General features: G+C 42.3%; 1 protein-coding gene across 2 annotated transcripts in view; it reads right to left on the reverse strand.

Annotated features, from left to right (window-relative positions):
* bnc2 (basonuclin zinc finger protein 2) overlaps window positions 1-12,948 on the reverse strand; it is a 95,995-nt gene that overhangs the window by 38,231 nt on the left and 44,816 nt on the right. For both annotated transcript variants that reach the window (XM_069167429.1, XM_069167428.1), the window contains 2 exons: window positions 7,586-7,688; window positions 5,443-5,678 (listed from right to left, as the gene is read on the reverse strand). In XM_069167429.1, the coding sequence (XP_069023530.1) occupies window positions 5,443-5,678; window positions 7,586-7,688 (339 nt within the window). The remainder of the gene's footprint in view (window positions 1-5,442; window positions 5,679-7,585; window positions 7,689-12,948) is intronic.

The following is a 12,948-nucleotide window of genomic DNA, read 5'->3' on the forward strand; positions in this document are numbered from 1 at the left end:
ATTTCCCAAATTCCTGCATACAATGTAACCTGCTCATAACCTTGCTTCTCCAGCTTGAATTCATTTGAGGCTTGGGTTTGGGATTCGAGAGCGAGGGACAGAGGATTTGGCATGGGCAGGACTTGTGTAAGGAGCTGGCTGTGAGCTCTGCAAGCTGTGAGAAAAGTGACAGTGAACAGGTTTACCACTTCTGCAAACATTACAGGATTTTTAGATTGTTGATTATGATATAACGCAAGCTGGATTTCACATTTTTTGTTGATAAGTATTTTTCTTTAATAAAAAATTGGTTATGTTATCAAATGGTGGGGTTTTAATGCCTTACTGATAACGCTGTTCTACCTTCCTCTGACTGATCCTCTTATCTGAAATCACGTCCTTTTATCTGGAGCTTACTAAGAGGTGAGCGATTGAGAATAAGAAGGAAGAAGACACCCTTAACAGCACCAAGGAGGACAAGTGTGTGTGTGCGCATGCAGAGGGGGTAAGAATCACCTTGATCCAGTACACCGGCCTTCTTTGAAGTGTTTGGAGCCCAGCACGGCCAGCACAGAGCCAACCTTAAGCCTTCCAGCAAAAATCGAGCCTGACCTCCCCACCAAATCATAACCATATGAACATAAGAATTTCCACCTTAGGAGAATGCTTTCTCCCCCGTCCATCTCCCAGGGTGAGGCATTAAGTAGTGATAACAGAAAACAGGTTCAGAGAGAAGGGGGAGGTGATGGAGGGTGGAGAGGAGGACAGGAGGAAAATAGGGGTTACAAGTGTGCCGTATGGAGGGGATTGGAGAAGGAGATTGTGTCCAAAAAATTTTGTTGCACGGAGCCTGACTACCTAAAATGGAAGTTTCTCAGGCGAGGATCAAGAGATATGGTGACCTTCACAGTTGACAGAGTGAGAGACAGAAAGCGGGGAGAGGGGGGGCAGTGGGGTGGAATGAAAAAAAAAAAAAAAAGAAGACAAAAATTTTGAAATGTGACTCTAACTCAATAAATACCTTTCTAAACCACTACAGAGAATCAGTGGTACCTTCACTAAGGCCTCAGGACCCACCTGCAACTGGAAATGGTTTCCTGTCTTACACAAACAGTTGTACCCTAATCCATGTAATTACCTCCCATATTCCACATGTGTAAGTACACACGTACAACATTACAGTCACAAGTTTTTTTTTTGTTTAATAAGAGCCCCCCTGCAGCTCTCAAACACTCCCAGAAAACTCCACCCACCTCCAATGTTCATACTTATTAGAGAAACAATATATTTACCAAGTAAGTAGATAAATAACAGAAAAAAATTAAAGAGGATGTTTTACTGTATTATTAACTTTAAACACATCCTCATGCACAGCCATCTGCCACTGAAACAAAGGCTCTCGTTGGAGAGCCGTTGGGGCGAATGAGTGTGATTTTGTGGCTGTGTGTGTGTGCACGCGCCCGATAGTTTGAATAAGCACTCCTGCGAGTTTGTGTGCAATTAGGGTCGAGACTGTTTGTGTGTGTACAGTATGTGTGCGTGTGTGCGTGTGTGGTTGCGTGGCGGCGGTGGGGGTTGTTAGCGGTTCCATCTGGGTCTCCTGGAAGCCGTGTGGAGTCAGGAAAACCACATCTCATAAAAGCGGAGGCAGCCCAATGTTCTACAAGGACAGAACATTACTGAGAATGTCGCTCAGGAAAACCCTGGGCTTTGGCCCACATGTTGGCTGCAAAGGCTGCATCGCTCTCTCTCTCTTTCTTTCCACTCATTCTTCCTCTCTACTTATTTTTTTACTTGGTAAGGGATAAGAAAGAGGAAGACAAAATATACAGCGTGGAGTGTGGGAGACACAGGCTGAGACAGAGAGAGGCCAGTACTGATAGCAATTCCATCTGTCGGTATCGAACAGTGGAGTGAGCAGTGACAGGCTGTGGGATGGGGGTGGTGGGGTGAGGGAAGGGAGGGGGGGGGGGGGGGCATCTGGTGCACATTGGCCGTGGGTATGTCTGGAAACAGCCATGGGAGAGGAGGGAGAGGAGGGAGAGGAGGGAGGGAGAAAAGGATGAAGGCCTGAGGAGTTGAGAAGGTAAAAGTCCTGCCAAAGTGAAGGGCAAGGGATTCTGGCAGCGAATAAATGTGTCTGTGTTGCTCACATATTGCCTTGGATTGAACTTGAAGTCGGGGGAATATGTGAAATATAGCAGAGAAACAAAGCAGTGTAAAGGGCAAAAACAAAACATTAGAGATGCACACGTAACTTTGAGTTGTCACTGTCTGGAGAAAACCTCTTAGCTCAAAGTTTCGTGATTCCAGGGACATTTTAAAGTTAAAATTACTGGCTGTCAACAGCAAATGTATATTTCCTGCTATTTACTATTTATGTTTTTTAGTTTCATCTTTATACGTACTGTACCAATTGCTCAGTTATGTAGAATTCCTCTCCCTTAAGAATTATTTAATTTTTAATAGGGTTGAAACATTTCTTCAGTTTAAGGAGCCTTTTAAAAAGGTCAATTACACTAAACTAAAAATCTTTGATGGAGCAATTGTAATGTTGAAAGAGAGTTTGTTCTGCTGGGTAATCTGACCTTGATCAGAGCACTTATATGACAGTCAACCTAAATGCACTGATGGTACGTGGTGTGAGCTGGACAGTGCTGAGACAGCACTGATGCTTCTGATATGAATGAACAACACATGAGTGGTTGTTCCCGGCTATTCCTGCGCATCAGTGTATACTGTACATAAGGTATGTAGGTGTTTGGCTCACTCGCTGTGCGTGCCGATCAAACCGGTTGAGTCTTGGTGAAGCTGTGATCCTGCACGGAGCTGCAGCACAAGTGCAGCAGGTCTCCACCTGAGAGCACATAACTCACATTACTCTACATCCATAGAGAAAAGCACTTATAGAGACAAAGTTGGTTTGTGTGCAGGCATGTGAGCTGTGCGATTTACACTTGAGGAGCATAGATGATGATAAGGAACCAGCTGGGGAGTGATTATGGGTGACTGCTGCCTCGGCTGGGAGGCGAGTTGGACTCTATGGGCCTGCTAGGGAAGTGGTCCACTTAAAAATAGTGCCACAAACAAAGAGTTCAGTTGGACAGAGGAAGACTAATACTGAAGCAATGCTACGTGTGTGTATCCAGGGTCCTTTCCATGTGGTAGGATGTAATCGTGTGGTCAGGAGTCAGAGGAGCTGCAGGTACAGTTGTGTATGCTATCAGTTCATGGTCCTTGTCTTTACGGTGCATCACAGACATCCAGCAAACACAATGCATCTGACACACACGCACACATATTTCACTCAATATAAACTATTTTGTACTACTGGGACAGATTGGCACATAAAAAGAAGGACTTATAAAAGAAAAACAAAGACAACCATATGTGTTTGAATAGCCCAATAACAGTGTGCCGACCAAAGCCATCAAATAAATTGTAAAATGTAACAAGAGGCCTCATTAGAACATATTGGTTCAAAAATGGTGATTGTATCGGCTGGATAATTATGGTGATTTATTGCGTATCCCATTAAATTAGAAATTAACATCATTACTCCTGTGGCCTAAACACTTTTGTTCAAATCCTAAATCAGTACAAGTGTTTGAAAGCCCAACTGCTAGGATTACGGTAAAGTAACTTATCATCAAATAACGTCCCCTGACATCAATGTAAAAAAAAGACAACTTATTATCTATCATCAGCAATACTGTTCTCCTCATTTTATCTCTCATTTAGCGTGGCGTAGTGGTGGGGAACGCACCCCTGACATAAAGCGTTGCCCGGAGGCTCGGGGAAGATGATTGAATTTCATAGCTACTTACAGGCTAATAGGGCCGTACAATGACTACTTACTGTCCTTAAGTGACTGGCTGCTTCTCTGTGGCCGCGGCCCCTTTGAAGCCCTTCTGAGGAGATCTAGAGGATTTAGCCAGTAGCGTGACATGAGGTTGAGCAACGGTGCTCCCACCAGCTGACTATTAGAACCAGCTGATAAAAACACAGAGGCTACAACTATGGGAACCACAGTGCTCCAATCGTTACTCAACACAAGGCTTTCTCACACTGCAGATTTTCAAGGAAATATATTAGGATTAAACAATGAAAATGTTAATTTTATTTCAAGGTGAAACAGCTGGTGATTGACAGAAAATTAATCACTAGCGACTCTGATAAGTGATTAAATCAAGCATAAATTGCATGTCACTGTCATGTTTTCCTGCTTGTTGGTGGTCATGTTTTTAGATTATATGGGTTGGAGTCACGCAAAAAAATTCACAACAGAAAGAAAAAGGATACGAGAGCTTCTTATTTAAATACGAAACAAACAAGAAATAATTTTAATGAACAAATAAAAATGTAATGTTTAAATCAATACAAGAGCATACCAGATTTTGAATAGTTTATATTATATTATATTGTATTGTATTATGACATATTATAATATATTATATTTTTATTTATTTTGTTTCTGAGACTTTAAAGACGCTTTTACTTTTTCATATACAATATATTTTTATGTTCTGTCCTTGAAATACAAGATAACAGATCGTAACAGGCAAAATTAATTTACCATATAACTGACTGCCATATAACTGCGGGTTGTTGTTGTTGTTTTGCGTGTGCTCTTTTAGAGAAACTGACTGGACGGGTGAGCGCTCTACTCACAGAAGCTGTTTCCACATACAAACCACCTTCTCCTCACCATGCTGTTCCACTTACACTCTTGGAAGACTAACCCATATATGCATACAGATAAGCACATGTGCACACAGACACACACACATATACACACACACACACACACACACACACACACACACACACACACACACACACACACAGCTAACCACATGCACATGTTCACTCGCTCTTAACTAATTCATTCAGGAACACTTTGGTTTGGGTTTCAACACCAAAACCTCTGCATCTTTGATTGAGAAATGTGTCTGACTGCAATTATATGGGAGGCAGGGGTGGAGGAAGGGAGGGATGGATAGGAAATGCTCTACAGTGGTTTTATAGTTTGCTGGCATGACATTTTTCTTCATTTATTTTTTATTTCATCCCTTTTTCCTTGCAGAGGTGCATAGTGTTGACAGGTCAGGAAAAGGGGGCACACTGAAGTAGCAGTAACAGCAGGGAAAATGTGAAGAAAATGGATGGGTGATGGGACTGAAGTGGCCTAAATTGCCCCTGTTGTGCTTTGAATCAATACCTCTGAAAATAATTGCAATGTCGGAGAAATGTGTAGATACACTTGGTGAGAAAGGGGCATTTGTGATCACTAGGGGCTTAGAATTAATTGAAAATTGTGGGCAAAAATAAAAGCATGTGCAGGGATGGATTCATGTGTAAATAGAGACTTAAGTACCACTAATATTTGAACTTGACATTTACTCTAAACCCATACGTTCTTGACATGTGGTTGGCAGTGTAGCATGTGTGTCGGTGACTGACCTGCAGTATGTAGCCCCTGACGTAGTCTCGGAGGGTCCAGCCCAGGCCGTGCAGGATGTGCAGCACCTCTTCCTGCTTTAGCACAGAAAAGAGGCGGTCGAGTAGGATCTTGAGCCTGACGGGTACAGCCTGGGTGCCGTACAGCATCAGGCTGCTGATGTCGAACACCACATTGGACTGAACGATCTCCACCTGGGTCGGGTGGTAGAGGTGCTGGGTGCTGAGCTTGTCCAGAGCTGCAGGAAAGACCAGGAAAAGAACACAAACACACAGGCGGGCACAGTTAATGACTATCAAGTTTCTCTCTCGTCTCAAATCTTCCCTCACATAGGCGACTGCATGGTCAGCCCTGTCCAATAATAACACGTCTATCAGATAAAAGCAATGTCATTAACGGTACGTTCAGCCATTCTTTCTATTTCATTTAATCTTTTGCTCTTTCACATTCACACGCCTTTGCGTCTTCATTTTTATTTGCTTCCTCTGTCTCCACCTCCACCCCGGTCAGTATTTCACTGCTTTTTTTTTTTGCCTCCAATCTTAATACCGTTATAGGCTTGTTATCGGACTGTCTTATTTATATATAATCACACATGGTCCTATAGTTTATTGAATGTACTATGAAGTCAAGGCTGGAGGATTGGACTGACGACATCATGGCCAAATGGTTAGGACGCTAACCACATGGGCTAAAGTGCCTTTAGTGGAATCGAATCCCACCCGGACAGACCTTTACAGGATGTCGTTCCCTTCTCTCCACACATTTCCTGTCTATCTCTACTTTGCAGTACAAATAAAAGCAACAATTCTCACCCCCAAAAAGAAGTGAGAGGGACACATTTTTATCACCCAAAAAATTACTTTATGTTTCGTCATATTCTAGCAAATAACATTAAATTGGTTAATCTGTTTTAATAAGAAAGGAAATTAACGTAGCAATTGCATGTAAATTATTGTGGCATTACATAATGATATTAAATATCCTCTAGATAGATACACTGTCCTTTATAGTGTATTTTTAACTGCAAAGCATACTTTAAAGATTTTTTTTCAGCCAAATAAAATGCAGGGGAGAGTTGTCGCTCGAGAACACACTAAGTTAAGAGAACCTGCATCTTGCATGAGGGGCAAAAATCGGGGCATAAAAATTTGATTCACTCGCTGCATCTCAAAAAGCTTAATTGTCAACGTAAGGTACAGCGTGGTTGTTATCACCCCCACTGTTGCAACCTCTCTGGCTGTCTGGGCGACACCTGGTCGACTCTTTATCTCTCCTTCTCCGCCTCAGTCCTTTTCTCTTCCCTTACCTCATAACCTCCCCCCTCCCCCTCTCCCTCCCTCTTCCCTCCCCCTCCCTCCCTGCCTGTCTGGGTGACACCTGGTTGGGTCTCTCTCTGATCCTGGGACGGCCTTTTCTTGCTGACGAGGGCTTTGCCTGACAACACAGCGCAGCCAGACACGAACATAATAAAAAATGAAGAAGTACTTGTCAGAGTCCCTGCCAATGCAGACATGAAATGAAAAGTGGGGGAGAGGAGAGATGGGTGCCTGACAGTTCAGAGGGAGAGATTAAAAAATAGTCAATGGGGTCCTGTGCGATCCGCTGAAGGGCCCATGGCCCGCTCTTGTGCGGACGCAAGCCAAACAGGTGTTTTCTTTTATCTTTCTCCCCCTCCTCCTTCTCTTTGTACTTTCTTGCCTCCTCTCCCTTTTTCTTATACCCGCGTGAAAAACTCATAAGGTGTGGTGTCTCGCTTCTCTATCTCTCCTGTGGTTATGTTTTTTGTTTTTTGATCTAAGATGCAAAAACAAGACTTTGAAAGCAACACACAAAAAATACAGAAGCAAACAAGAACAGCAAAGTTACTTCTCGTGTAGAAAATGTGTGAAAACATTCAGATTTGAGTCCTTTCACAATAGTAGCAGCAAATAAAAAGATAGTATAAAACATATAATTGCGAGATACAAGAATAGTGTTCATGCTACAGGCATCTAGGATACTTTTCTATGTAGAGTGTACAAATATGTAGGTCAGGACTTCCCTTTAATCCACAGCAACAACAGACAGTTTTATAGGTCAGAAACTATATTTACTTATTTAAACTATTTATACATTATCATATCTAACATATCATTTTCTTACCATGAGCTACCCAGCCATGTTTACACTGGTCACATGTTCGTAGGTGAATCTTCCCTGGCTGGAAACACTCACATGTGCAGTTCACCAGTGTGCAGCGAATGGCCTATAAAAACACAGAACACAAAAAGGTAAAAATCCATATCAATTACAGCTTAAAGCAGGACAGTCAAAGAGCAGTTTTTTAGCTAACAGTCATGGATGCAAATAAAAAGCAAAGGGACAGAATATTATACAGACAGCTGAAGAAAAACAAATCCTTAAAACTGATCACATAAATTGTCTAAACCGTTTCTTAAAAATCTGACAACAATGGAATACAAAATGTATCAACAGCTGCATCCACTGTCACAAAGAATAAGTCTCACCACCTAAATTTTCCAACCACTATGTTTGAATCTGCCTCTCCATGTACTGTAATATTGCTGAGTTCATGAGAGCCAACAAAGGACTTCCCTGCCTGAAAGCACAGAAATGTAACTTGTTTTGACTGAGGCTCCATTACTCAACACTGGAGCTGCACTTAGTCTGACCCCGGAAAGCTTTTAGTAGTGAGAGGTTAAGTGTCCAGACTTGACGAGGGCAACTCAGTACAGCACAATGTATCGTCTGCTGCGGCCTACTCCTTCATGAAGGGCTGTTAAAAAAATAAAAAAACGACTAACTAATGTTCAGGTACACTTTACAGGAGTTCACGTGATCCCGTGAGATGTTTCCCAAACAATGAAAAGATGGAATAGTATGGAGAAAGTGTGTGGTTTACACAGAAATCTGCACAAATGCATACAGCTTCATCATCCAAATGAGCACAGCAGCTGCAAGCTGTAAATTTCACACCGACACTGTCACAAGAAGACAGAACAAAAGGAGGGAAAAGAGGAGTGAAAAGAGAAAAAGGAATTAGACATATGATTCTTAATAAGCGTTGGCGGCCCTTTGTTTCTCAGACATTTTTTTTTACATTATCAAGATGAATTGATGAGTAAAGATAGTAACACAACCTTAATTGCCTTGATGGGAGGACTGGTGCAACAAACCTTCCTTGTGGACAAAAACATTTAACTGTTTCACTCTGGAGATTTTATTAAACGGAACACGTAATACGAGAATAATGGCTGTCGTGCAAGTTCCCCAACAGAAACTGCAAATGGAGATAATAATTTGTTTCACATTTGGTATATATGGTGTTGAGTCAGAGCTAAACGACTGAGAGTTTTTTCCTACGAATTCATTTTTTAGAATGCAAAGAAAATTAACTGGAATAAAATTTTACAGAGAGAATATTCAGGTGACTGCTGCATATTTATTTAAATGAACTCCTTGACCTCACACCAAAGGCACACTTATCAGCTCGTGAAACTTTGTAGTTTGCTATCTCGTATTGTCTTAAAAGGCAATGCTGTGACAATTATGTGACACAGACATGCAGACAAAAGGTCGTAGGTTGGAGTCCATGTCTGCGCCGGCAACCTATATTTCACAATATCAGAAACAATCAGCACTTCAAGATAGAAGAGGATCAGCAACACAGATCAGCCTTTACATTACACAACTGAAGTCTATATCACTTGCTGTAATGAGAGAATATTTCTGCTCTTTGCTGTTACCAAACCAAAGTGCACATCCTGGTGTTAAACGGGAGAAACATTTACCTTGTCTGTGGATTAGGCCAATATCCTGTAATTCAAGGTATAAAACTCAGCGCTCTCATAATCTACTGAGGGACCATAACATCTATCAGAATCCCCTCTTGCCTGCCCTGAGGTGTTGTAAACCAGATTAGTTGCTGGAGGTGTCAAAATCAACATGGACTAATCCAAGATTAAACACAAAATTACACCACTTCTAACCATGTCACCTCACAGTTTGACACCGAATGAGACAGGAGACAGAGATTATTTGACTTTACACCATTTTTAAGCTCTCCAGGTGCGGGCATGGCAATCCTTACTCCGTGTGAGGATTACACGTCATGTGTCAGATAGAGCGTACATACGTAATGCACTGAGCTGACGTTTTAATCCAGAACAACGTACAGTAAATGAGTTCAGTGTTCCCTCCCTCAAGGACACATGCTAAGCAGACATGGCTGCGATGTCCAGGGTCAGCCTGCGACCTCTCAGATACACGATGGACTCAGATATAAGTCAATATTCATACTTTGAATCTTTCACAATTAACACTAGCTCCTTCAGCTACATTGTGTTTTTGTGACTTAATGGACGTCTTTGCAGCCACATCTGTGTTCATATAACCATTTTATGAAGCTACTCTTTACTTTCACACACAATTTCTCATGTTGTCAGTGTAAGTTCTCCACAAATGAGCCTACAATCTGTTAATGAGATCTAACTCTACGGTTAAAGATGCATATGCATGTATAATGCATTCTTATGCCATTAAATGTAGCATTTTTTCTGTAATTTAAATTAACACGAAGCCACTAATTACACTGAAGTGCCAGAAAAATTATGTTGAACTGCTCTCTTAAAATTCAGACCTTCAATCATGTTTGAAGTTAAAATAAAATTTTACTTACAATAGATTGATGGGAACTTAATCATCAAAAGATTTGATGATTGACTCGATCATTTTCAAAGAAAAATTACTAAACTCCACTGGTCCGAGCAACCCAAATGTGAATGAATGCTCTTAGAAGACTGCAGACAAAATGTACAATATTTTATATGAAGACTTCACTTTTGACTGTTGCAGTTCTCATTATTTACTGATATTTTAAAGACCAGAAACAGCTGAGCAGATATTTTTTCTTTCTTTGCCGCATGTGGTACACTCGTCACGCCACCTCGAATTATTAGTGATATTCCACACAATCTTTTTTGCCGCTGAAGAGTTTCCTTCACACAGTATGTAACTCTCCTTACATAGAGATTTTGCAAAATCTAATTTTGAGTTGCCAAATTTAGCACAGTGATGTCACACAACACAGGCCTTTTCTAATTACCTCTCTGTGCAGTAGCGCTAACAGCAGAGGATGGAAATAAACAAATGGAAATATCAAATGCACCTCTGCTGTTTACGAGCTGGGGTCTGACAGCTGACAAGATAGTTAAGGGGCGTCTAATACGGCAATTAGAGCATGCCACTGTCTGCAGGGCTGCTGCTGTGACAAGGCGCCCTCTAATCACTGACTTATTACGCTGGCTAGCAGCACCTCTCATATCTGGCCCATTAAGCAGACAACAGCATTAAGAAGCATTAAAGCAGCAAGCCCCCTCAACTGAGGAAACACTGACGGGAGAAAAAGGGAAGGGAGGGGACTTACTGTGCCTGGTATTAATTTGTGCATTGTTCCACATTCAGTTAGGAGCGAGTAAGAGACGAGTAACAGAAGAAATGTTTGTGATAAGACGGCATCAAAGCTGATCATACACAATAAGAGAAAAGATTACAGACTGGAGAGGCAGCAGGCGGATGTGTCAAATATGGCCATCAAAAACAAGATCATCAAAGTTTGTCTGTGTGTGTGACTTGTCAGAGGAAACAAGAAAGACAAAACCATCATGATTCTTATGCGCACGACTGTACTCTGCTTCTGTGGCCAGCGTGGATCTGGGCTGCATTTGGCCGTGGTTTAACCCGTGTCTGGCCTGGGTTGGGTCAGGGACAAGCTTGGGCCCAGATCCCACCGCTACACTCGCACATATTTGTCACAGCAGGCCGGGGGAGGAGGCTGTGTTATCTGAGGCCCGGCCAGATAGACAACATTAGTCACTGTGCTAGCGTCTCGCCAGGGTTTCCTCTTTGGCTCACAACTAAAGAGGACGATGGTGAGCGAAAGGACAGAGAAGTGTGTGTGTGTGTGTGTGTGTGTGTGTGTGTGTGTGTGTGTGTGTGTGTGTGTGTGTGTGTGTGTGTGTGTCTGTCTGTCTGTCTGTCTGTCTGTGTGTAAGAGAGACTTCGTAAATCACTAGAAAATTGAGCAGCTCGAAAGTGAAGTGAGGAAAAATCCCACAGTGCTGCAGCAATTAGACCCAGACAACAGTCAACACTCTCTCACAGCTTCTGTCTTACCGCTATGGTCAACAACTTAACCTAGCTGCGTTCAGAAAGCATCATTTTCAGCTCTAATCTGGCTCAAGTGTGTATGTCTCAATGCTGGGTTTTGTTTAGCTGGAGGCTTGGATGTTTCATGGATGTCTTGCTTGGCTCGCAGTCCCTGTCCTAGCCCTTTTGTATAAACACTGACAGTCAGCAATGGCCAGCATCAGACAGGGGAGGACTCTCAATTAAAAGACTGTTAGTGGGACAGATGGACTGAAGAACTGCAGGAAAGAGGAGTTGCAGAACAATATGGCTTCATCCTGGATTTCAGTAGTCAGGTCCAACTTAATTTCAAACAGAATGGGAGACGGAAAGGCTACGCAGTCCGGGATCAATGCAGATACATGCAAGTGAGTCCAACTCTGAACCAAGCACCATAGAGACCGACAGAGACACTGCTTTGGCCTCTACAAGTCCAGTGAAACCATAGAACTGATGGTGATCCTAAACTAATATCCTGTACAACTCTATTACTGGCCTGTCATTTATTAAGGTTGACATTGTAACTATATGCCACCAAAACACCACAAAAACGCCAGTTGCCCAGTCTGTTTCAGCCTCTCTGTATCCCCTCTAGACAGCATACAATAGAGCCAACCCAGACAGCTGCTGGATGCTGGGTGGGTATTGTTCCTCCTACTTTAATTGAAACCTTTACCATGTTCAACACGCAGCCACAGACCACATTTCTTGTTTGGTGAGTTAAGCAAAGCCGAGATTTAAATGAAAACCCTGTGTGTACGTGCGCATCTGTGTGCATGTGTGTGAGTCTTTGCAGCAGCAGCAGCTTCAGATTTAAATTTGTCTCTGCTTAGGGTCACTGTAAAACACTGGGAGCATCTTGTCCTCTCTTCCACCCACAAGATATTATCTCATCCATGAGTTAGCTGCTGAAATGCTGTCAATTTCCTGCCAGAAATGTGCAGCCAACGTGTGTAGGAAAAGAGGTACAGCAGCTTTGCGTGTCATAAAACGGGCCCTGACTCCGTCAGATAGTTCAGGACTTCACAATGTCCATATTGGAAACAGGTGACAAATAAAACACGCCGTGTAAAGAAACTCTTTGTAGTCAGACACAGCATACAGGGGAGCAAATACCTCATGCCAAGGCTAATCTCTGCTTGTTTGATTTTATACATTGGATTTGACTTGAAACAGAACTTCCTTGCCTTACAAAGTGGTACAAAATAAACAACAATTAATCACTTGTGCACTGACTTCAGTTTAAAACACCATTATACTACACAGATTGTGCACAGAACAGAGACTGTTTTCCCGCTGAAATCCCCACAGCACAGGGC

This window comes from Embiotoca jacksoni, unplaced genomic scaffold (genome assembly GCF_022577435.1).
Source record: "Embiotoca jacksoni isolate LCO1_2020_lvr unplaced genomic scaffold, fEmbJac1.0.p SCAF_4, whole genome shotgun sequence".
In the NCBI taxonomy this organism is placed as follows: domain Eukaryota; kingdom Metazoa; phylum Chordata; class Actinopteri; family Embiotocidae; genus Embiotoca; species Embiotoca jacksoni.